At 31.4% G+C, this 27,807-nt stretch overlaps 1 protein-coding gene and 1 pseudogene across 1 annotated transcript; one reads left to right on the forward strand and one right to left on the reverse strand.

Annotated features, from left to right (window-relative positions):
* Positions 1-8,242: 8,242 nt before the first annotated feature.
* Positions 8,243-11,214, forward strand: LOC120129095 (O-acyltransferase WSD1-like). Its single transcript, XM_039146690.1, has 5 exons — positions 8,243-8,443; positions 8,546-9,127; positions 9,434-9,796; positions 10,837-10,974; positions 11,053-11,214. Exons 1-5 carry the CDS (start codon positions 8,243-8,245, stop codon positions 11,197-11,199), a joined length of 1,431 nt encoding a protein of 476 aa, XP_039002621.1. The 3' UTR covers positions 11,200-11,214.
* Positions 11,215-13,670: 2,456 nt separating this feature from the next.
* Positions 13,671-14,464, reverse strand: LOC120129255 (annotated as a pseudogene).
* Positions 14,465-27,807: the final 13,343 nt, after the last annotated feature.

Below are 27,807 nucleotides of genomic sequence, written 5' to 3' on the forward strand. Positions count from 1 at the left end.
AGGTTGATATTAGGCATCTGGCAATTGAACCCTCTTAAGATTTTGACAGTTTGGGAGAAACTTCACATATACAAGCATTTTGACAACGTTTGAGATCTTCCAGACAAAAGCTTACATCATTACTCTAAATTGTGTCAACTTGATTAATTTAGAAATACTTATGCTTATAATTTGTTGAGACATTTGAATTTTTTATTATTCTTATGCTTGCCAAAATTTTGAATACAATTCTATTTATTTCAAGTTCAATTTATTTGAGAGTCAATTTATTTTTGGAAATTCAATTTATTCTTTTCTATTGAATTAACATAATTTTGAAATAATTTAAAGATTTCTGAATATCACTTTATGTTAATACTTTTAAATACATGGAATACAAAGTAGGCAAATCATCACTAGCTTAAAGCCATGAACATCAAGATTGTTACAAGTGGTGCTACCGACAACAAGGTCGAATCCGCCAAATCTACTCATCAATTGCTCCAACCGATCACCATTCAGTTCTTGCACATTTGTTTTCAAAAATATACTAAGACAATAGAAGGTGATCTTTGCAGCACTGATTCCAACAAAAGGAAACAAGACATTGATATCACTGGGAAATATGTCTCTATACAGATCCTTGTGTATGGTTTTTAAAGAAAACTAGAAGCATTTCCACCTCATCAGGTTCAAGTGGAGCAACTTTATTCCTTCCAACCCATACTAGATTCCATTTTCAGCATTCATCAAGAAAATACTTCTGGACACTCAAAGGAAGGCCATCATTTCTTTGTCAATGGAAAAGCATCAGCACATGGAGGAAGCAGAATAAAGAGAAAATCTGTTCTTAATTGGCAGAATTATGAATATAGCCCTTTTCAGTGTAGTAGCATGGAAATGCTTCGAATCTACAAATTCTGGCTCTACATCGAATAAGCATTGTGATATCCTAGTCCAAACATTAAATGAAGATGAATTTGCCAATAGCATCTTCTGGAAGTGTTCTTTGAGTTATCTGATCTGGTTGGACAGAACCAATCATTGAATTTAGAAGATGAATTTGTTAATAGCATCTTCTGGAAGTGTTCTTTGAGTTATCTGATCTGGTTTGGCAGAACCAATCATTGAATTGGGAAGATGAATATGCTCATAGCATCTTCTGGAAGTGTTCTTTGAGTTATCTGATCTGGTTTAGCAGAACCAATCATTGAATTGGGAAGATGAATATGCTCATAGCATCTTCTGGAAGTGTTCTTTGAGTTATCTGATCTGGTTTGGCAGAACCAATCATTGAATTTGGAAGATGAATTTGCTAATAGCATCTTCTGGAAGTGTTCTTTGAGTTATCTGATCTGGTTTAGCAGAACCAATCATTGAATTGGGAAGATGAATATGCTCATAGCATCTTCTGGAAGTGTTCTTTGAGTTATCTGATCTGGTTTAGCAGAACCAATCATTGAATTGGGAAGATGAATATGCTCATAGCATCTTCTGGAAGTGTTCTTTGAGTTATCTGATCTGGTTTGGCAGAACCAATCATTGAATTTGGAAGATGAATTTGCTAATAGCATCTTCTGGAAGTGTTCTTTGAGTTATCTGATCTGGTTTGGTAAGAACTACAGAACCAATCATTAGAATTAAAAGATGAACTGCATGATTATCTTCATTAAGAAGCTTCTTTTCAAGCTTCCTCTGCTTCTTCCTTTTCAAAAATCATAGCCCGAGTTTTGCCTTTGCTTGTAATTGGGATCATTGCATAATGACTTCCTATTTTTTACCAGAAGAAGTGCATCAACAGCCTTAGTCATTTGAGCGGCACATATAAAATTTGCCAATTCTACAATTGATGAATCTGGACCACATTTCTCCAGGGCTATTGAAGTTTCAGCCCATGATAATCCCATTTTTGTCAAGTATAACAGTTTATTCTCCTCATCAGAATCAGAAGTCAAGATTTCTCGGTATTAGAAGAACTATCGATATCTGTGAAATCATCTTGAAAGGTCACTTCATAATCAGATGAATCGTTATCAGAATCAACATGTTGCCTGAATGCAAGCTTTTCAAGAGCCTATACTATTGAGTTTTATTCTCAAGAGGTTTTGTGACATTATATCTACATCTACATTTGTCAAAGATGATAGATTCTATGTTTTGAAGAAGAAAGATCTATTGGGTTTTTACAATTGAAGAAATACTCAATTCACCAATCTGAAATCAAATAACTTAACATTCATGCATCATATTTTAGGGGTTTACAAAAATAGGTGCATTTTCATTCATTTTTATTCTTGTTGAATTTTTAACAGGAATTTCAAAGATTTTAGCAAAGATTCAAATCTATCATTTGAAAGATTAGCTTTTCCAGAGAAAGTTCATAATGAGAAGAACTCATCTGAAGAAGGAAGAAGAAGTTCATAATGAGAAGAATTTGTTCAATCTTTTACCCGAATCCATCATTTGATGGATCAGTCTTTTCCAGAGAAAGTTCATAATGAGAAGAACTTATCTGAAGAAGGAAGAAGAAGTTCATAATGAGAAGAATTTGTTCAACCTTTTTTCTGAATTCATCAATTTGATGGATTATCTTTGCCAGGTAGAGTTCATAATGAGAAGAACTCGTCATCTGAAGAAGGAAGAAGAAGTTCATAATGAGAAGAACTTGTTCAATCTTTTGCTTGAATTCATCATTTGATGGATTATCTTTGCCAGGTAGAGTTCATAATGAGAAGAACTCGTCATCTGAAGAAGGAAGAAGAAGTTCATAATGAGAAGAACTTGTTCAAACTTTTGCTTGAATTCATCATTTGATGGATCAACTTTGCCAGGTAGAGTTCATAATGAGAAGAACTCGTCATCTGAAGAAGGAAGAAGAAGTTCATAATGAGAAGAACTTGTTCAATCTTTTGCTTGAATTCATCATTTGATGGATCATCATCCCCAGCAGAAAGTTCATAATGAGAAGAACTCATCTGAAGAAAGAGAAGAATTTATTCAATATCTCCATTATAATCAAGTGAAGCCAAATGGATAAAAAATTTTATTATCTTTTCATCTTTGCCCTATTCTTGTTAACACAAGAATGAACAAAGAGGGGCAGCTGAAGATACTAATTTTTTACCCATATGATGATTATTATTATTATTATTATTATTATTATTATTATTATTATTATTATTATTATTATCATTATTATTATTATTATTATTAAATATATATTAAACATATATATATAAATAATAATTACAGACCAATTACAACTGGACTGGCCCAGTTACAAACAAACCAGAACCGGTCCAAATCAAACCAGAAACCCTAAACATTTGGGTTTCCAGTTAGGGTTTCCTAACCCTAATCTAAACCAGCCGCCATCTTCAATCCCAGCCGTTGGATCTGGTTTGATCCAACGGTCCACAGTTTGCCAGAGGAAACCCTAGGGTATCTATACCCTAGGGACACGTCCCAGCGCCGCCGCTGCTGCTTCCAGAAGCCTTCACCGCCACACCAACGTTCCAGCCTCCACCACGTCTACCAAAGAGTCCAGAAGGCCGGCCGTAGCCGCACACGTCTTCCCCAAACGGTGAGTCACCACTGGGAGTCCGGTGACTCACCAAAGGGCATTCTTCGGACCGGTCCGACGGCTACAACGGTGGTGGCTATAAAAACCACCACCCCAACCTGAAAAAAAAACGGAGACAGAACCGGAGAGAAAAAAAAAACAGAGAGAAAGAAAAAAAAACAACTAAACCAACGATCTCAGTCAGCATCAACGCAGCAAGGAAAAAAAGAGAGAAGAGAGGAAGAAGCTTACCCTATCATCGGAGAACCCCAACCGTCGCCGGATACAACAAAACCGAAGGTATATTTGTAGATCTGCTCCGATTGGGAGCTTTTTAAGGAAAAAGAACACCGGAAACGGTTTTAGACCGTCCCGATCTATATTCTGGTAGATTTTTGTAATTTCCGGCCACCATTAACGGTGGCCGGCAGCGGTGGTCGGAGCCGATAGCGGTGGCTGACCGGGAAGGCTTCTCTCAGTTTAGAGAGAAGCCAGAGAATTCTTCTCTCTGTTTGAGAGAAAAAAAAAAAAGAAGAAATGAGATAGCTGGCCCTTCGGGCCAGCCGGTTTGGACCATATATAGTCCTTCCCAAACGACGTCGTTTCGGGAAGGACTATGCGCGTAATTATAAAATAGTTAAACCCTATCCGCAGTCCTCCGAACTTGTAAACTTTACATTTTAGTCACTAAATTGAATTTATAATATTTTTAATTCATTCTTCGAATTTTAATTTCTTTTATTTTAGTCCTTCATATTAAAATAATATATTTAGGATAAATTACAGATTTAATCCATTAATTTTAATAAATAATATTTTAATCCTTAGTTTATATTTTTAATTTATTTTATTATAATATCCGAATTTTAGATCATTTTATTTTAGTCAATAATTATTAAATAAAGAAATAACATATTTAATCCCTATAATTTTGATTAATTATGAATTAGATTTTTAATTTTATTTTTACTATAATTTAGTCCGTTATTTTATATGTCTTCATTTATTTTATTGTTTTTAAATATATTGTTTTAATAGTATTTTATTTTTATTTTTATTTTATTATTATATTATTAAATATTTTTATATATTCATAAATATATATAATAATAGTAATTTTTAAATATTTATTTTAATATCGAAGAAAAGGACAGTCTTAATACAACTGGATGTCCTATTCTGATATTTTAAAATTAAAAAGTAAACAATATTATTTAAATTAATATTTATCAATATCAAAGAAAAGAGCTGTCTTAAGGCACCTAGAAGTTCTTTTCTGATATTTTTAAAATATTTTTTTAATTTTGAAATAATAGAATTATAAATTAAATATATTTTTGAATTTTTAAAATTTTAATAATAGAGACAATTTATAATTAAAAAGTACCAATTTTGGGCGTTGTAGGGGTGCTAATCCTTCCCTAAACGTAACCGACCACGAATCCCTTTTTATTATTAAAAAAAACGAATTTTTGGTTAAAACGCAGATCAATTTATCTTTTAATTGATGTTTTCTTAAAAACTCTTTCAAAAGATATTTTTTAGGTATTCGACCTACCTGACCCAAAAGGCCGATGGCGACTCACAAATTATTTTCAAAACCATTTATTCACATCAATTTCCCTGCCAAAATAAATATTTCGTGCCCGGACGAATACCGGTTACGACAGTGTTGTTAGTTGGTCAACTGTCACTAGTAGGTGGATGTGGGAGGGGATTTGTGATAGGAGGGATAAGCTGAGTTGGCATAAGCTCATTTGGTTTCTTAAGCACATCCCTAAGCATTCGATTATAGCTCAGATGACTTGCTTGGATAGATTACCTACTAAAGATAAGCTTATCTGATTTGATATTTTTTTGGATGAGATTTGTAGCTTATGTGGAGTGGCGTTGGAATCCCGTGATCATTTGTTTGTTGATTGTGGATTTTCTATGGGTGTTTGGCGGGGAATTTTGAGGCTTTATGGGCTCTATTTAAACCCTATGAGTTGGGAGCAGTTTGTGCTTTGGGAGGTGGAAAATTGGAAAGGTAATTCGCTTCTTACTTGTATTCTTAAGCCTTCTTGGGTTGGCTGTGTATAGTGTGTGGGAAGAACGTAATTTTAGGCAATTCATAGGTGTTGTTCGATCGAGTGAGCTTATTGTTGATAACATAAAAGAGACCGCTTGTATTAAACTTGGTAATACTTGTATAGATAAGGGGGATAAGGTGAACATTAGGTTGTGTTCTGCACGGGGACTGCCTTAATTGGGGGTCCTTTTGGTCTGTTGTAGCAGCTTGACAACTTTCATTTTACTTAATGGAATTCGTGAACTATCCCAAAAAAATTAGGGTTAAGTGTTTAACTCAAACTTAAGCTCTCCCAAACTAAAGTTAAGTGCCCAAAAATCGATTGAGTGGTTGCCATCCTTTCTCTCATCTTTCTGGATTTAAATATCTTCTTATAAATTATTTTATAATTTTTTAACTTTCTAATACAATTTAAAACACATCAATAGAATATTGGTAGCTCAAGTTATGAGCATTTAAGTGAAAACTACATGTGTTTTGTCTCTAGACGAAATTTAAAAGATCTATTCATAGACCAAAATACAATAAAAATTAAGTACAAGTTTAAATAGAGAATTTTAACTCTAGACGAAATTTAAAAGATCTATTCATTTTATTTATATTTAAATAAGATTATGACTCTTTGAAGAAAAAATAGGATCATTTTACATGAAATTAAGAATTTTTAAAAAGTTTTAGTTACATTCAATCATATCTCTTAAATTATTGACTGAAACAGGATGGAGTTACGTTGGGTCCAAATAGGTCTATGTTACTATAAAAATTTTATATATTCGATAATTTTTAATTTAATAGTGTTTTGATTTGTGTAAAAATAAATATTTAAATTAAATATATATTAAATATTTAATTAAATATGGGTCGAAGTAAATAAAAATAATCTCATGTTCTTAAATTTTTGTCTAATAACAATTTAGTTAATTGTATGTATAAATATTATACAAACTAGACATTATCTTCAAAATTTTGAATTTAAATATTTAATAAATTATTACATATTTTTTAAAAATATTTAATTTTTTTGGACTCTTCTCAATATTTAATCTTGACACTGTGCCTGGACTGAAACATATCTTCAGAGTTTCGTTTAATATATAAGAGTCGATTAATTTATTTACCTATAAATGTGTTATTTACTTTTCTATTGAGAGACAATGAAGATAAGTTTTTCATAAAAAAAATAATTTTGAGTCTTTTTCTTTTGAGGGTTGATTAATTTACCCTTTTTTCCCTTATAATCCATGTTATTATATAAGAGTTATCTGATGCAGTAGTCCAATCATCATTGTTGGTAATTGAAAGTTAGTTAAAAATATGTGCAAAATTATCCTATTATCTTCATTGTTATTCAAAAGTTGATTAATGACATATATCAAGACCACACTTATTAAATAAGTATATTAATAATTAGAGTAAAATTTAATTTTTTTCATTGGTTTGTGATTTTTTTATTGATCGGCGGCACTAATTTTAATGTTAGTTGTCGAACACCAATATTTTTTATTATCTTTTTTTCTTATATCACATTTTTTTTTATATAAGTTTACATATATGAAACATTTTCTTTTATTTTTTGATATGTTTTTTCGGTTGTTTGGTTATTTTTTTTTCATTTATATTTTTCTAAGGGTTGATTTAATATTACCACGACTTATCAAGATGCATCTTGTTTATCTTTCATGCTTTGGACCCTCAAATTAAATTTGGATACCCAATTTGCGTTCGTGGATAGTTTTTCACATCGTTTGAATTTGATTTGTGATTTTTCAGTAGTCTTTTAGTAGCTTAATCCTCATTTTGTGTTTCGTTTGCCAATACAATTAGATCTATTTGTATTTGTCTTTATTTGAGTTTATTGGTTAGGTTTTTAATTTTTCCTTGTATGGTCCTTATATGATCTTAAGTTGCTAATTTTGTTTCAATTATTATAGAAAATTGTTCTAATTATATGCTTAATTTATGATTATTATATTAAATCTTTATTTTAATTCAATATATTTTCTATTTTAAATAAAATTAGTGACTTGTATAAAAATAATTAAATTAATAAATATAGTTGAAATATTAATTATAAAATGTATAAAAAGAAATAGTTTGGTCCATTAGCATTTATTTCGTCTAGATTGTAATGAAAAAGGATCAAAGCTATTAAGAATATAGTAGAATTGTCCAATATTAACTATAAAAATATTTGAGTAGTTTAAGTGATTATAAAGTAGGAATATACACTTAATTACAAACCACGTGTTTGAACTTAAATTTTTAAAAAATAATAATTATTTTTAAAAACACTTGTTTAAATTTAAAACATCTAAAGATAATGATCATTTTTCAATTGGTATATTAATTTTAACTTGTAATTTTTTATTCCGTGACCGAACAGCCATTAATAACAGTGTAGTAACAATAAATTGTGGCTGCCTATACGGATGAAAAACATGATATTTATGAGACCGTCTACCCCCACAGCGATAACTAATGAAAGCTGAAAAGTAAATTATCGAACAACCCAACAATGTACATCTATCATACAAGCTTGAATCTCATCTTCTATAAATGCATACACCACATAGATAACCATTATATGCAGTTCTTTCATAGATATATTAGCATTCAGAGTTATAATCATCATGGTGAAATACTTGAATGTAGAAGAAGATACTGAGTATTCAGAGCCAGTCAGTCCCACCGGACAGTATTTCAACAGCTCAGTGCTCTCCATTTGCGTTCTCGCCGTTTTGGACTCCGAAATCCCGATAGATGATTCTCCGACGTTGTCTTTGCTTCGAGATGTCTTCCTTCCGATCAATCATCGCTTCTCCTCCATCATGGTACATTTTTTTTTTCTTTTGAATAGGTTAGGTTTTTAACCATTTAACAATGCACGCAACTGTTCGGAACATTGATTATTAATTTATCATGATAAACAACAGGTTAATGATGAGAATGGTGTAAAGCAATGGAAGAAGGTTGAAGTGAAGCTTGAAGAACATGTAAATATCCCAGTTTTCCCTCCCGGATTATCTCCCGAATCTTACGACACTCATCTAAGCGACTATCTGTCCAAGATTGCAATGGAACAACTCCAACATAACCGGCCGCTGTGGAACATTCATATCATCAAGTACCCGACAAGCAACGCAGCTGGTAATCTAATATTCAAGCTCCATCATTCACTTGGTGACGGCTACTCTCTCATGGGCGCTCTTCTTTCTTGTCTGCAAAGAGCCGAGAATCCCAATGTTCCATTGACATTTCCTTCGCTTACTTCAGCCCCAACCACGAAACTCTCTGTCGAAAACAACAGCTTTTTGAGGAACGTTCCTAATGTTTTATGGTCAGCTTTCAACACCGTATCGGATTTTGGGTGGAGCCTGTTGAAAAGCACTTATGTTGAAGATGATAAAAGCATGATAAGATCTGGGGTTACTGGGGTAGAGCTCAAGCCTGTTGTTGTCTCAACAATGACATTTTCTCTTCATCACATCAAACAAATCAAGAACAAGCTTGGAGTGGTATGTTTTTTTTATCTCCCATCCACATTAAATAACACATTAATTGTTTTAATTCAAACTGCCTAACTTGTTGTACATCGATTTGAAATGACCGATATTATATAACAATGCATTTAAGAACCTGCAGTTTTCCACCAACTTTTTTCTTGGGAAAATCAAAATGATATCTTTATCTTTATGTTTTCGTTGTTTATGTTTATTCATCCACATCCTTCGTTCACACAAAGGTAGTGCCGGGATTTATGCCTTAAAACCAGTTTTCTGTTCTTAATCTTACAGTTTTTGTTTTTTGGGGCTCATTAACAGACAATAAATGATGTAATAACGGGGATAATATTTTTGGGGACTCGATTATACATGCAAGGAACTGTTGGAGGAAGCAATAAGCTGAACAATGAACACACGACAGCACTTGTGCTGCTCAATACTAGGGTAATCGGAGGGTACAAATCGGTGAAGGAGATGGTCAAACCCGACGCAGAATCGGCATGGGGAAACCAGTTCGGGTTCTTACATGTTTCATTGCCTGAATTAAGCAGTGCCGAATCTTGTCAACCGCTTGATTTTGTTTGGAAAGCACAGAAACTCATCCAGAGAAAACGAAACTCCAGTGCTGTTTTTCTTACTGGTCTGCTTCTGGAATGCTTGAGGAAATATACAGGCCCTGAGGTATGTAATATTTCTTTGCCATATGATAAAATATTTTTAACGTTGAATTAAATAATTATTTCAATTTTTAATTTTATTTTTTGAGATAAGAAAATTTTATGTGGATAAAAATCTGGTCAAAATGTTCTATATTAATAATTTTTATCTTAAAAATGAAATATTGGTAGTTAAAATGTAAAAAAAAATTAAAATGATTACTCAATTAAATATTAGAGATCTTCTACCTTAAACATTAAGAGTATTTTTTTATAGGATGAAGTACACAAATTGTCTCCTGACATAGGATACTGTTTTATTAAGTCATTTGACTATTAAAAGTTATAAAATTATTTTCTGACTATAAAATGTTACTTTGTTAAGTCTATTGATTATTAAAAGTTCCAAATGGTCAACCGACTATTTATTGTGTTACAAACTCTTCCCTTTTTATTAAAATTTAGGATTGTTTAAGTTTGACGTCAACATGATAATTGAGATATGATAGTCATTTGAGATTTTATGATTATAATTTATCATATCATAGTCAACATGTTAACATTCAGCTCAAAATACAATCAATTTTAAACAGAAAATTACAAATTTCATACATAATAAATAGTTGAGTGACCATTTTGTAACTTTTAATGTTGAATGACTCAAAAAAGTAACACTCTATAATTGGAGGATCATTTTTGTAACGTTTAATAGTTGAGGGACTAAAAAAAATAATACTCTGTGTTCGAAAACTATTTGTATACCTTACATTTTTTAATATTATATTCTTTCCATATTATCATATCTCAATTTGACCAACCTAAATATGAAAATATGGAGTAGACAGTTGTGTACAAAGATGGATCGATAGGTGTAGAAGCAATTACATTTTTAAAACTTTTAAATTTTTTACATGATTTATAATTTTTTATATATTTTATATTAATAATCTAATTTTAAATCTTTAAAATTTTATAGACTTATAGTTCTAAATTTTTAATTTGATTTTTAAAAAGTTTACATTGTTAACATAAAATCTTATATATATTCTTGTATATGTCCTATAGGCAACGGCAAAATACATACACAGCACATTAAAGAACTCGAGCATGACGATCTCGAATGTGATCGGACCGGTGGAAAAAATGGCATTGGCTGATCATCCGGTGAAAGGACTGTACTTTATGGTGGTCGGCGTGCCTCAGGTTTGTTTACAGAATTTTGCAGAAAATGAATGATATGGAAATATATTTGGTTTTGAAAGATGAATTTGCACTTTGCAGAGTCTAACCATAACAATGATGAGTTACATGGGAAAGCTGAGCGTTGCAGTAGGAGCCGAGAAAGGCTATTTAGATCCGATCAAGTTCAAGTCGGCGATCGAGACTGCCTTTGGGATGATACTCGATGCTTCCCAGGAAATCGCTTAATTACTATTACTTTATTTAGTTTTATTATGCTTTAGCTTTAATTCTAATATTTAATCTTTCATTTCTATTGTTTATTATTCTTAATGCATCATGAATGAGATTAGGTAAACCACATCATTGATTATTAATATTGGTTATTTATTAAGATTTGAGTAGGTTTTTTTCCTTATTAATATTTCAAAATTAATAATTTGATCACTAACAATATCGATTTAATAATAAATTGATCACTAACTATTAAAAATTATTATTAGAGGTAAAAAAAGTATTGATGTGACGTATTAATTCAGCTAACCTAACATCATTTTGTCATGCGAGACAACCATAAAAAACTCAATAATATTTTAGGACGATGAACTTGATATTGTCCCTCTACACTTTAGATCTCATTGTAAAATGTCATAGTAATGACGTTGCAGAAAAGGAACTCTACTCTTCGAGTCATAGGTAGGCAAGACGAGTTCACTTTGAAAGTGAAGGGATGGTCGTCTACATGAAAGTTTGTCTCGTATAGTAAAATAGTGTTTTCATGGCAGGATTAATGTGTCACATCAACATTTTTTTATTCAAGTAATAATTGTTATCGATAAATGACCGATTTATTATAAATTGATAATGTTAATGATTAAAATCATTTATTTTGAAACATCAATGGGGAAAAGAGTTTATGTTACTTTATTCAAAGAAAATTATCAATAGCTTGACTGTAATATAAAATCTTTTGAAATGAATACTTAAATAACGTGATAGAGCGTTTTCTCTATTAAAAAATAATTTGATCAACAATATTTAAAGTAGATAGTCAAAAGAATTCCGTTGATACATCCCATCTTCTCTAGATTGTCAGTTTGATAGTTACTGAGAATAAAAAAAAATTATATTTCTTTCAAATAGATATTATATTATCAGGAAAACATTTTTAACCCAACGCATCAAATAAACAAACAAACTTTCGAGGAATAACAAGTGAGATTGTTCTTAGAAGAAATTAAACTGTACAAAAAATGGTTTCACGAGAAAAATGGATCGATCAATAATTTATAATTAATTATAAATTTTATCATTCAACTTTAATTAATTATATTTTTATTTTGATTTCTAAATTAAAAAAAATCAATTTGATCGTTTAATTTAGACATCATTCAATATTTTATCACTCCATCATTAATTATTTAAGGAAATTATAGGAAGGTATACATCTTTTAAAATTTATGAAAATGTCCTAAAATTTTCTTTCAAATTTGTAAAAGAAAATGTGGGCACAAGATTTCATCCGGATGAACAAACTTGGAAGCCAAAAATTCAGATCCAGAGCCAAACCTAGACCCATATCCAACATTATAATAGCCATTTTCAGCCCAAAAGCCTACTCTTGTCAAGCCCAGAAACCAACCAGCTTCAGCCGACCCACTGATATATTAGGGGCACGATGTTGGGCGGGAAAATCCCCCAACTCACATCCCTATTGTGTTCATGGAAGTTGTTCCTTGGGATCGTCCTTGAATCAATACCTTCTTGCATTTTAGAAACATCCATTCACTCCCGTGCATTGGCATTTTCACAAAACACCAAATCATTTTAATCTGGAGGTTCATTAATGGCAGTGACCTTAGAATCGGGAGAAGATCAACAAATTCATCAACAAAAATCATTAACGAGACGATCAAATCAATAGTTTAATAACCTTAGTGGTAGTTTACCCTAACTTTTGTTCTGCTCTTGTGTTTTAATGTATTCCTCACTGTGTGTATTGTTGCCTATCATATATATATATATTCGGTAGGGATGGTCTTGAAAATTTAAAATTACCTTATGTAATTTAATTTTTTTCTATATATATATTTTATTGACAATATTTTTTATCTCTCTTGAAATTTTATAAATTTAAATTCGTCCTCTGAAATTTTAAAAATTCAAGTTCATCCGCCTAACATAAAATCTTATGTCCGTTCCTAATTTTTGGTAACGTGATAGGGTTAAGTGTGTTGTTGAATTCCAATCATTATTTTGCTTTTGTCCAAGGTTACCAACCTACTGTGTCATTATATGAAACCCCATGGGTCTACTAATATTTTCAGCACTTTACATGTTGTTGGCAAATCTGGTATTTGCGAAACCCTTTCTGTCAAAGTAACATGGATCCAGATTTCTAAAGGGTCCCGACCAATGATATATTGTGTGGTGTCGGATGGTTGCTTGACGAGGGCGTTCAGATCAGATCCATGCATTGATCAATACTATATCAAGTGACCAAGAAAAAGAAAATGAAAAAACAATATCATTGCATCCATTGTAAAGGTTCATGATCTATATTATTACACAGTCAAGAACACAATTTTGACGCAACAGCAGCGGCCAACACCAGCAAACCGAGCTAGTTAGCTATACACTTATTTCGAAAACAATAAGGCAGCTCTTCCTTAAATTGTTCTCTTAAATTGTTCTCTTAAATTGTTCTTGGTTTTTTGTCATCACACAACAGGGAAATCCCACGTTTCAGTATAGATTTCGTAGTTTAAATCCCACGTTTCGGGAAGGACATCGAAGTTCCATAACTCTTGTTGCAGTTGATCATCTTCGCAGCTGGATTCATGCACCAACTTGTTCAGTTTGTTCTTTATTATTTGTGCTCCAACAAATGCTCCAATCTGCCACCAACGTATCAATTAGATTTTTTATTTACCTCAGCATGTGATATCAAATTAATTACCTCGGCATGAAGCACGTGGAAAACTGTATTCCCGACAACGGAGAAGCTGGCGTTTACTACTTCAGCTCCATGTTGGTTTAGTATGCCGATCATATCGTAAAACATGAACTGGCTGTCTTTTCCGGTCGTCAAAACCACCTCCATGGCGGATTCGTTTTCGTTGATCTTAAGCTCAGGAGCTTTCAATCTCACTTTGGTCTCAATTTTGCATGTATAAGATCTCTTTCTTCTCGTCAAGCTTTCCTTTTTATCCCTGTATTCATTCAACCTCGTCTTCAAGCTCTTTATGTAGTTCACAGCTTCATCTATTTGATCAGGAAGTGACAATGGCTTCTGCAAAACAAAACCCAGATTCAAATCAAAACTGAAACTCTTCTAAGATTTGAATGAAAAGGAAACAAACCTTGGAATCATGGAGGGGGAGAAGAGAATGAGCTTGGAGTACAAATTCTTCATGCTGTTCTCCTGTTCTTCTCGATGATCTTCCTCTCGATCTTAGCTGAAGAGCGACGAGGCCTCTTCTTTTCCATTCCCTTATTGTGAGACAAGAATTCCATTTGAGGCTCCATTGATGAAGATGATTTAAGGGGTGGTTTATATAGAGACGCTGAAAACAGGTGTTTTAGGGTGGAAAACGCCGGAGCTTCAGTGGATTCCGATTATCAAGCAAATGTTGAATATATGACAACACGTTGACATCGTCACTTATATTGCGTCACCCTTCGTAATAAGCATTACGGATAATTAAAATGTAAAATTCATGCATGAAAATTTATATTAGTTTAAATTATTTAGTGATGCATATTAACTGTCCATTTATTAAGAGAATTTTGCTTTTTAATAAGTTTTGAATTTTATGTTAGAACTCGATGATTGACAATTACAATTCTAATAATTAAAATAAATTTAACTTAATTATGTGGGTAATAATAAAAAAAAATTGTTATTTTATTAGTGTGAAATGATTACAAAATATTATATATATATATATATATATATATTTTAATTTATTGATAATGCACACATATACAAGTACAACAACTTAAATTTAATATCTTTAAAGAAAATAATATTCTCTTAATTAAAATAAAATTTTAACTGATATTACTTTTTCTTTTATTGTAAATGAAGAATACATAAGCTATATCACAATACATGTGTCAAGTATCATTTATCAGCAAGTTAGAGACTGTTGCAAGAGGAATAGAAAATCTACTAGCACCAATGAAAACCTTGGCCGTTGCATCCGCAACACGATTAGCATCTTGACGAATATGGGAGAACTGAAGTTGTCAGTTCTGGGAAGTGATTTCAATCAAATGGAGAATCATATGATCAACCTCTTCTATAGCCTTTCCTTGACAAAGTAACTAAAATATCTCTCTATTAACCGATTCGATCACCACATGTTTCATGTCCAGCTCTCACACGATGTTCAGTCCCTCATAAACACTCCATCAAGAACAGGACAACGTCCTAAAGCTTTTGTGAAACTCATAATCCAATTATTTTTTTTAAATATGAATAATTTAAGTTTAGTGAAAAAGGGTGAAATAAGTTTATACTAATTTAAATTTAAATTTTAATAATTTGTTTTTCAAATTTTATGGACCTAATAATTCAAGTATGAATGAGTAGAATATTAGAGGACTTTTGGTTTATTCTTTTTAAGGAAATCAAACTTAAAAGACCTAAATTTCAAACAATCCAAAAAGTAATAATTTCATTGTCGATATGAGACTCGATATATAACAAAATAGGATGACCTAAAATTGATTTGAAACCCGAAATAACCCGAATCGAATTGAAATTGATATGGATTAGTTGGACTGAAAGTAACCCGAACTGAAAGAAACTCGAACCGAAAGCAACCCGAACCGAAAGCAACTCGAACCGAAAGTAACCCGAACCGAAAGCAACCCGAACCGAAAGTAACCCGAACCGAAAGCAACCCAAATTTAGTTTACCCATACCTGATCTGAACCGAATTTCAACCCGATTTTAACATGATAATTGAGTCTAATAGGATGAATAATTTATTTATTTTATTATTATTATTATTATCTAATTTTAGAATTGATAAATAGTAAAATGATCTATGTTTTATCCTCATTTATTATTATACTACTTGTTAACTACCATTTTTAGTAATAGTTTAATGGTTCAATATAATTTTTTCTCCGTTAAAAGACCATCTCTATGTTCGATGAAATAACTTATAGCTTTGAATTTGAACTATGATAATATATATTCACATAAAATTCTTGATTTTAAAGATTTATTGATTCAATTGATTAAAATTAAAACTTTTAACTCTACATTTGAGATGTGACAATATATATTCATATAAATTTCTTAAATTATAAGTAATAAAAAGAATCACCAAACATTATGAGGACAAAAAGCGACAACGATTGGCCTAAAAATATAAAGATTTGCCCGAAAATATTAAGGTTAACCCGAAAATCTAAAGACTGACCCGAATTGAAATATATCCAAATTGATTCAAAAATATAATAGTCGACTCGAACTGAAGCCAACGGATCCGATATTGACCCGACCTGAAGCTAACCAATCTGATATTAATCCGACCCAAAAATCAACCGATTCGATTTTGACTCGACTCGAACTAAATTTTCATAGACCCAAACCAAATTCAATCCGATCCAAACCGAAACTAAATAGAAGTATTCTAGACCCGAAATAATCTGAACCAAAATGACATGACTCGAACCCGATTCGAATGACTCGATTGTCACCTCTAAATTTGGCCCTATCAAAAGATATGAATAATAAATTAATAAACTTAATTACATAAGAAAATGTGTATAATACTTTGGAATTCGGAAATTACTTAAATATTATTTATTGAAAAACGTTAACATTTATCAAGATTAAAAAATTTTGTTTTTTTTGTTTGGTTGTTCATATTCTTCTAGTTGTTCATATTCTTCTAGTTGTTCATTTTCTATGGATTGAGGACTTCGATCAAGTTATCAAATATTTTATTTCAGTTGAAGGTAAGTTTCTTTTAAATAGTTTTCAATTTAATTTATATTATATAAATTTATTATAAAATTAAATCAATATATTTTTATGATTATATGTTCCAGGTTCTCTGAAACCATGAGCAAACAAAAAAGATTAAATTCTTTTTTAGAAAAAATAGTGATAATATAAAAATTAGTATGCCCTCAATAACTCCAAGGCTTGAGCATTAGAGTTGTAGTCAATCTCCTACTAAGTCCGGTTGTTGAGGTTGAAGACGTTAATCTTTTGTCTATAGAACGTGATCTTGGATTACGTAAGCCAATGTGGGAATATCTAGTACATCAACAAGATGAAATTCTACAAGCATACTTGAGAGTGGATCCATATCAAATCCGTCTCTCTAGTTATCCATTTTCTCAAGACAAACATCATAGGCATTTTCAATATTATTGGTTTGCTCAATTTTCTTCTTGGCTCAAGTATTCTCTGACTAAGAACGTTGCATATTGTTTGTCATGTTATCTTTTATCATGAAATCTAGTAGGCAACCCGATTGGGATGTATTTATTATTAAAGGTTTTAGAAGTTGGAAAAAAGTAAATTTCGAAAAGAATTGTTCTTTTCTTAATCACATTGGAGATAATCATTGTTCACCACATAATAATGTCGTAAGATCTTGTGTGTATTTGATGAAACAATCTGAACATATTGATAAAATAATAGATCGAGAAAATTCAGAACAAATTTTGAATAATAGATTATGAGTCAAGAATTCAATAAATGTTGTTAGATAACTTACATTTCAAAGTTGTGCTTTTAGAGGTAATGATAAGAAACTTGATTCAAAAATAGTGAAAATTTTCTTGAGTTGATTGAGCTTTTGGCGTCCTATAATGAAGACGTTAAAAAAATGTGTTGGGAAATGCCCTTAAGCATGTTAAGAATGTTCTCCTTTAATTCAAAAGGAGATTTTACTGTTATTTATAATAAAGTTAAGAACAAGATTCGTGAAGATATTGGAGATTCAAAATTCTGCATCATTGTTGATGAAGCTCGTGATGACTCTAAAACAGAACAAATGTCTCTTGTTTTGAAATTTGTTGATAAAGTTAGCTATATTAAAGAGTAATTTTTTTATCTTACACATGTTAAAGATACATCTGCATTATCTCTCAAAAATGGAATATGTGTTATTCTAGCTCATCATGATCTTGATGTTCAAGATATTCATGGTCAAGGTTACAATGGAGCTACTAATATTCGTGAGGAGTGGAAATGATTGCAAATATTATTCCTTAATGATTGTTCTTCTATTTATTATGTGCATTGTTTTGTTCATTGACTACATTTAGCTCTTTTTGTTACATCTCAAGAAGTACTTTTTGTTCATGAGTTTTTTTAATAATGAGTTTCATTATCCATTCTGTTGATGCCTCATGTAGACGTCATGAAGAATTACATGCTAATCAAGAAAATAAAATTGCACACATGTTAACTACAAATTATATTCAAACCGAAAAAGGTGATAATCAAATTGACACTTTAAAATGAGCTAGAGATACTCTTTGGAATTCACATTGTCATTCTATATGTAGTCTTATAACAATGTTAGACGCAACTTGTTTGATGCTTGAAAATATTAAAAGTGAAGGTTCCACTTATTTTCAACGAGGGGATGCCATTAGTGCATCTAAAATGATTCAATTGTTTGAACTCATTTTCATTTTGCATTAGATGAAAGAGATCATGGGCATTACTGATGTATTATATCAAGTTTTATATCAAGTTTTGCAGTAAAAAATTCAAAATATTGTAATATACATTTGGTCTCAAGCATCAAGATATTCAAGATTTGAAAGATAATGGTTGGAAAAGTTTGTTGAAACATGTGATATTCTTTTGTGAAAAGAATGAATTAAATGTTCTTGAATTAAATGTTCTTGAATTAAATATACAATATTTTGAAGGTAGGCGTCGACAACACCAACAAAATCAAGTAACAGTTGAACACCATTATCATTTTGACATATTTAATGAAGTGATTGATTTTTAATTGAAAGAATTGAATACAAGATTTAGCATAAAGGCAATGGTTCTTTTGTAAATGATATCTACTTTGGATCCGAATGAATATTACAAATCTTTTAATACGAGTGATATTTGTACTATTACTGAAAAAATATTATCCATTTGATTTCACTGAGCATGAGATATTGAATTTGAAATTTCAGTTGAAGCATTTTGAGTGCGATATGCGCCTTGATGTGAAATTGTAAAATTTATCATGTTTGTCTCAATTGTGTGTAGCTTTGACGAAGACAAGAAATGTAACACCCATCTCCCATATACACATACGTATACGAGGTACATATGTCACACTAATAATAATATTCTTAATTCAAAATACCGTAAATTGTTTTTGCATTTATAAAAACATTTAATTCATTTAAAAGAAAACATACATTAACTTAAATAGATAACAAAAAGAGATGTTCAAACACCTCATCATTTTACAACAGTTTATTCTAAATAATGATCAAAGTGTATTTACTAAACCCTATTACATGCCAACTAAAATATAACAAAAGTAGACAGATATGTCATACGGTTAGTGATGAGGCAACTCTGACTGGATGTCCAAAGATCTCCTTACTCAGTTGTAATCAACCTACCCATGAAATAAACACACGATAAATATTATTTAGAGAGACATAATTAATCACAAGTAAAGTTCTAAACACAAGTTATTTTATTATACTTCACGTTCCAATGAATCTTTAAATCCAATAGGTACACTATAATTTGCATCACTGATGCTATTACCCTAATTTATCAATCATTAATAGAATCTATAAATTCATTAAGAATTTCATACAATTTGTATGATTTCCTTATCATTTTAGCACACTTAATGCTTGTATCATCCTGAAATCAGGGTTAGTGACAAAAAATGAGAATTTTTTAAATTTGGGGATCAATTTAGGAAAATTAAAATTCAAGGATTTAAATAGGATTATTTCAGTATTAGATGAAAGGGGTAAATATAAAAGCATTATAAGGGCATTATGGTAATTTTAACTTAAAAGATATTTTCCCCGTTTTATAAGAATGAAACACGTGGGTTTGGAGAGTTATCTAGAACTCTTCTTTTTCTTCTTTCTTTCTTCTTCCCGTGAGTTCATGCTCAAGCCTCAAAGGTGAGTTTTAATTTTGATGGTTAATTCTTGAATATTTGAGTTGTGTTTTATTCTTTGAGTGTTATATAAGCTTAAAGAAAGCTCATATAAGATTAAAACACCAAGAGAACAGAATTAGAAAGGAATTTCTATTAAGAGTCTAGAAATGAACTTTTGTTATAGAAAGGTTTTTGAAGTTCTTAGGATGGATTTGACTTGTCAATGGGTTAATTGAGAAGTTAAAGGTGATAGAATTGAATTTAGAACACATGAAAAAGTTGATGAAATTCTTTAATTCAAGAATTATGGTGGATTATGGGAGATGGTAAAGTGTTATAGTGTTATAAGAAGGTTTATATATGTATAGATAAGTTTAAGGTACAAGGAGGATTAATAAGTAGAATTTGGGGTCAAAACAAGACATTTTTGTGCTCAAGATGTAATTTCTGGGCTGTGTGCATCGATGCACATTCAATGTGTACCGATACACTCTCAAATAAATAAACATCAAATGCCCTTAGTGCATCAATGCATAAGGAGTGCATCGATACACCCCCTTAAAATGAAAACATCGAATTGGAAATGAAATAAATCTTTCTTTCAGTCTAAGAAATTATAGATTATAGTATATCAATGGAATACTTATAGTATAAATATATGATTGTGTAGACATCGATCGAAAGCAAAGTTCGGATAGGTCTGCAGAGTAAGATACGCAAAGAAAACAAGAGTTTAAAAGTGTTCATTGAGACCAGGTGAGTACATGATAGTAAGTGTACGTTATGTTAAGGAATTAAGACTTGCGATGATTCCAATTCTGATATTATATGATATAAGTACTAAAGCATAAACATGTAGTGATATGGTGTTAGATGTATGGTATATGAGTAAATGCATATGTTTAATTGTTGAATGCATTTTTATGTGTGAACTATGTAAATGCCTGTATTATGATAATAGGTCATGTGATCATGAGATATATGATAAAATATATATGAAAATAATATGACTCACATATGCTTCTATTATAATGTTATATGATATGTTATGTATATGAAATGAATGATATGAATTCATGTTAGTATAATAAGATAGATTTGATATTATAATTGAATGAAGGGATTGTATGCGAACATGTGTTGTATAATAATGATATATGAGATATTGATAATAAGACATAAGATTACATGCATATGTAATATAAGTTAAAAGATAAGAAATAATATGTTATATGCATATAAGAAAAAGGTATATATGATGTGACCATGTGTGAAAAGGATGAATAATGTGAATTTCATGGAAAATGCTACGTGAAAGTAAACTACATGACTATGTGATCATATGAAATGTGATAAAGAGCTATGTGAAAGAACTATGTGATATGAATATGTGAATGTGTAATGAGGTAAAAGATAATGCCCATGTCATGTGTTATGAGAGCTATAGGTATAGTTGGCATGCCAAGAGTCGAGGGTCTATGCGGTCCTTCGGGACATAGTGGTCATTCGGGACATATGTGTTATAAGTGGTCCTTTGGGACATCTACGTGGTCATTCGGGACAAATTCTACGTGCCCCTGGTGGGATTTATACGAGCTGTGGTGACAGTATAGTGCACAACCTCTATGTACTCACATACCTTAAGTTCTCAATAGTGTGCATGGGCTTTGAAAATAAACATAATTTGATATAATGATATGTGTGTTTCTCGTGAAATGGTATATGTGATATGTATAAGTAATAAGTTAGGATCATATGATAGTAATGGTAACAAGTGCATATGTGTAATGGTGATATGAGATGTTATATGGTTATGTATGATATGATCATAGTAATTACTCATGTATTGTTGTGTGTTGAAGTTATATTATATGTTTATGTTCAATATATGCTCATATAATGGAGTGGAATTAATGACAAGGAAATAAGTAAGGATAAACATGTTAGTGATGAGTTCAATAGGTGTATAAGTATAATGTGTATTACATAAGATGTTCCTGCAATTGTTAGTTTACCTTATATATTTACATGTCTCACTAAGTCTATGACTTAGGTGTAAGTATCTTACACGTAGGTGTAGATAAGTCAGAAGATCAAGCTTCGGATCCGTAAAGCAGCATATCTCTGCGCAAAGTTCAGATCAGAAATATTTTGTAAAGTATGTCTTGTCATATAATTTAGTATGTTGGCATGTAACTAAGTCATTATATATATATGAACGCTCTGATAGAGTCTGTTAAGGTTTTAAACATGTTTATGTAAAAGAATTACTTTATAGAATATAACTTTTAAATTTTCTATGATTTTTTTTATAAAAGTATATGCTTTGACTGGTCAATGTGACATAATGGACTTGTATTCGGGTCGGTTACGGGTTGGGGGTGTTACATTTAATGGTATCAGAGCTAAGGTTTAGTCGATTCTAGGTTTAAATCGAAGTTAAAAGTATTTTGAAAAGGTGTACATACCAATAAAAAGTGAAAGTTTCTGATCTGATAGAGTCATGAGTATGTTTTCTTCTAATAAATTATATTGTTATATTAGATGTCTGATCGTGAGAGTCTTCGCAGTGAAAGGAGAATGAGGTAGTAGCAATTCACCTGCCCTGGCCAGGCATGGTGAAGAGCGAACACCTCCCGAAGTACTAGTAAGAGATCGAGGGTTATTTTTTGGGACGCTAAATGTTGTTTTGTCGCGTTTTCAACCCTCTGCGTCCTCAGTTCCTCGAATGAATATAGCTAAAGAATTTAAAGGTATAGGAGCACCTGAGTTTAAGGGTGAAGCTGAGGAAGATCCGATTGCTGCAGATCTTTGGTTGAACGATGTTAAGATTATGTTGGATGGGCTCCACTATTCTGATATGGAGAAATTAGTTGGAATAGTTTCTTTGTTAAAGGGACAAACTAGAATATGGTGGACTAATGTCACCATGAGATTAAGAAGTGATCAAGTGACTTGGTTATTCTTCTTGGAAGAATTCAATCGCAAGTATATTGGTGACCAATATATTAGACAGATGAAACAAGAATTTCTGAATTTGAAGCAAAGGAATTATACAGTGTATGAATACGAATGTGAGTTTAATAAGTTAAGTCATTTTGCTGCTGAGCTTATTCCAACCGAAAAGGATGTATGTGATTGGTTTGTGGAGGGTTTGCGCCCTAGGCTAAGACAGTTGCTGATAGCCTTGAATTTGTCATCGTTTCAAGAAGTGGTTAATCGAGCTAAAGCTCTAGAGAGAGCTCAAAATGAAAGATTTAAAGAACAGAAAGTTCAGAAGTCCAAAAGAATGAATGCTTCGTCGAGCTCCTCTCCATCCAAGAAAAATAGAGAATGGGATTCTCCAACTCATGATATGTTGGAATCAGATGTTTTTATTAATAGAAGATCAAATCTCAATCAAGTCAGGCAATGTTCATATTATGGAAAGAATCATAAAGGGGTATGCAGAGTAATCTTTGGAGCTTGTTTTAGATGTGGGGATGTTGGACATTTTATTCGAGATTGTCCACTTATGACTGAGGAGACGATGCAAAGAGAAAGATCTATTACAATACCTCAACGAAATAGAGGTAGAGGTCGTAGAAGGAATCGATATGAGTCATTCACTCAACATGATATGCAACCACCTGGCCAAGTTTATAATTTAAGGACTGATGAAGATTTTGATAACCCAGAGATTTTGGCAGGTAAATTTCGATATCGTGGTAAAATGGTTTGGTTTTAATAGATTTGAGTAGAAGCAAAAAATAATGAATTGTTAAGAATTAATAGTATATGATTTCCAAGTAAATAAGTTGTATGAAGGTTGTTTATGGAATAAGTAAGGAAGATATTTATATATTGAGTATCGAATGAGAATTTTATATGAGTAAAGGTTAATAGTAATGGTAAGATAAGAATTGTTGAGTAATATAAAGGATTGTTTCATCTCAAGGTAAAGTGAAAATTCGAGGAGGAATTTTCTTTAAAGGATGGGAGATTTGTAATATCCTGAAATCAGGGTTAGTGACAAAAATGAGAATTTTTAAAATTTGGGGATCAATTTAGGAAAATTAAATTTCAAGGATTTAAATAGGATTATTTCAGTATTGGATGAAAGGGGTAAATATGAAAGGATATAAGGGCATTATGGTAATTTTAGCTTAAAAGATATTTTCCTCCTTTTATAAGAATGAAACACGTGGGTTTGGAGAGTTATCTAGAAATCTTCTTTTTCTTCTTTCTTTCTTCTTCCCGTGAGTTCATGCTCAAGCCTCAAATGTGAGTTTTAATTTTGATGGTTAATTCTTGAATATTTGAGTTGTGTTTTATTCTTTGAGTGTTATATAAGCTTAAAGAAAGCTCATATAAGCTTAAACACCAAGAGGAAAGAATTAGAAAGGAATTTCTATTAAGAGTTTAGAAATGAACTTTTGTATAGAAAGGTTTTGAAGTTCTTAGGATGGATTTGACTTGTCAATGGGTTAATTGAGAAGTTAAAGGTGATAGAATTGAATTTAGAACACATGAAAAAGTTGATGAAATTCTTTAATTCAAGAATTATGGTGGATTATGGGAGATGGTAAAGTGTTATAGCGTTATAAGAAGGTTTATATATGTATAGATAAGTTTAAGGTACAAGGAGGGATTAATAAGTAGAATTTGGGGTCAAAACAAGATATTTTTGTGCTCAAGATGTAATTTCTGGGCTGTGTGCATCGATGCACATTCAATGTGTACCGATGCACTCTCAAATAAATAAACATCGAATGCCCTTAGTGCATCAATGCATAAGGAGTGCATCGATGCACCCCCTTAAAATGAAAACATCGAAGGTGATTGGTGTACCGATGCATGGGTAGTGCATCGATGCACAGGTTAAGGGATGCATCGATGCATGGTATAATGTGCCGATGTACTTCAATAGGAAATGAAATAAATCTTTCTTTCAGTCTAAGAAATTATAGATTATAGTATATCAATGGAATACTGATAGTATAAATATATGATTGTGTAGACATCGATCGAAAACAAAGTTTGGATAGGTCTACAGAGTAAGATACGCAAAGAAAACAAGAGCTTAAGAGTATTCATTGAGACCAGGTGAGTACATGATAGTAAGTGTACGTTATGTTAAGGAATTATGACTTGCGATAATTCCAATTCCGATATTATATGATATAAGTACTAAAGCATAAACATGTAGTGATATGGTGTTAGATGTATGGTATATGAGTAAATGCATATGTTTAATTTGTTGAATGCATTTTTATGTGAACTATGTAAATGCCTGTATTATGATAATAGGTCATGTGATCATGAGATATATGATAAAATATATGAAAATATATTGACTCATATGTGCTTCTATTAGAATGTTATATATGTTATGTATATGAAATGAATGACATGAATACATGTTAGTATAATAAGATAAATTTGATATTATAATTGAATGAAGGGATTGTATGCGAACATGTGTTGTATAATAATGATCTATGAGATATTGATAATAAGACATAAGATTACATGCATATGTAATATATTAAAGATAAGAATAATATGTTATATGCATATGAGAAAATGGTATATGTGATATGACCATTTGTGAAAAGGATGAATAATGTGAATTTCATGAACATGTGTTGTATAATAATGATCTATGAGATATTGATAATAAGACATAAGATTACATGCATATGTAATATAAGTTAAAAGATAAGAAATAATATGTTATATGCATATGAGAAAATGGTATATGTGATATGACCATTTGTGAAAAGGATGAATAATGTGAATTTCATGGAAAATGCTACGTGAAAGTAAACTACATGACTATGTGATCATATGAAATGTGATAAAGAGCTATGTGAAAGAACTATGTGATATGAATATGTAAATGTTTATTGAGGTAAAAGATAATGCCCATGTCATGTATTATGAGAGCTATAGGTATAGTTGGCATGCCAAGAGTCGAGGGTCTACGCGGTTCTTCGGGACATCTACGTGGTCCTTCGGGACAAATTCTACGCGCCCCTAGTGGATTTATATGAGCTGTGGTGACAGCATAGTGCACAACCTCTATGTACTCACATACCTTAAGTTCTCAATAGTGTGCATGAACTTTGAAAAGAAATAATTTGATATAATGATATGTGTTTCTCGTGAAATGGTATATGTGATATGTATACGTAATAAGTACTCATGTATTGTTGTGTGTTGAAGTTATATTATATGTTTATGTTCAATATTTGCTCATATAATGGAATAAAATTAATGACAAGGAAATAAGTAAGGAAACATATTAGTGATGAGTTCAATAGGTGTATAAGTATATTGTATTACATAAGATGTTCATGCAATTGTTAGTTTACCTTATATTTACATGTCTCACTAAGTCTATGACTTAGCATGTAAGTGTCTTGCACATAGGTGTGGATAAGTCAGAAGATCAAGCTTCGGATCCGTAAAGCAGGATATCTCTGTGCAAAGTTCAGATCAGAAATATTTGTAAAGTATGTCTTGTCATATAATTTAGTATGTTGGCATGTAATAAGTCATTATATATATGAACGCTCTGATAGAGTCTGTTAAGGTTTTAAACAGGTTTATGTAAAGAATTACTTTATAGAATAGAACTTTTAAATTTTCTATGGTTTTTATAAACGTATGCTTTGACTGGTCAATGTGAAACCTCGGACTCGTATCTGTGTCGGTTATAGGTTGGGGGTGTTACAGTGCCCTATATAGAAATTCATACACTTAGTATGATTTTCTTATCTTTTTAGCACACTTAATGCCCTATCTAGAAATTCATGCACTTAGTATGATTTTCTTATCGTTACACGAAGTGCCCTATCTAGAAATTCATACACTTAGTATGATTTATCGTTTTAGCACACGAAGTACCCTATATGGAAATTCATACATTAGTATGATTTCCTTATCGTTTAGCACACGAAGTGCCCTTATCTTGAAATTCATACACTTAATATGATTTCCTTATCGTTTTAGAACACGAAGTGCCCTATCTGGAAATTCATACACTTAGTATGATTTCTTTATCATTTTATCACACGAAGTGCCCTATATGGAAATTCATACACTTAGTATGATTTCCTTATCGTTTTAGCACACGAATTGCCCTATCCGGAAATTCATACACTTAGTATGATTTCCTTATCGTTTTATCACACGAAGTGCCCTATCTGGAAATTCATACATTTAGTATGATTTCCTTATCGTTTTAGCACACTTAGTGCCCTTTTTGGTAATCACCATACATACATCAATAAATCATACCATTATGACTATTATAGTATATACGTACATAATTAAATGCACTCACCTGACTCGCCTTGCTTAGATATCCAAAATGGGAAGATAATTACTCTGGAACTTGACCCTTACCTTTCGCCTTACTCGACTCGGGAGCTTGATTTCGATCTATCCCACATTCATTAAATACATGCATAATATCAATTGTTAGTGTATTTCCTAAAAATTATAACTTAAACATTAATCAAAAAACTTATTATTAACCTTTCTACAACAATATTAGTCCAACTTAAAATTTCTGACCCTTCAGTATCGATACCCATACCCTAGTACCGATACTTCTATATTATGTTACCGATACCCCATTTGGGTATCGATACCAAAAATAGGTTTGATGTTTCCTGGCATCGATACCCTTACCATGGTATCGATACTACCCTTCTATGGTATCGATACCAAAATTAGATTCGAT

This window comes from Hibiscus syriacus, unplaced genomic scaffold (assembly GCF_006381635.1).
Source record: "Hibiscus syriacus cultivar Baekdansim isolate YM2019G1 unplaced genomic scaffold, ASM638163v2 tig00110483_pilon, whole genome shotgun sequence".
In the NCBI taxonomy this organism is placed as follows: Eukaryota; Viridiplantae; Streptophyta; class Magnoliopsida; order Malvales; family Malvaceae; genus Hibiscus; species Hibiscus syriacus.

What these genes read in the sequence shown, in the direction of transcription:
- LOC120129095 (XM_039146690.1), top strand. Translation starts at nt 8,243, where the DNA reads ATGGTGAAATACTTGAATGTAGAAGAAGATACTGAGTATTCAGAGCCA. An exon ending in TCAAGAACAAGCTTGGAGTG is followed by an intron (nt 9,128 to 9,433) that starts GTATGTTTTTTT and finishes GCTCATTAACAG; the next exon opens with ACAATAAATGATGTAATAAC. An exon ending in TGGTGGTCGGCGTGCCTCAG is followed by an intron (nt 10,975 to 11,052) that starts GTTTGTTTACAG and finishes TGCACTTTGCAG; the next exon opens with AGTCTAACCATAACAATGAT.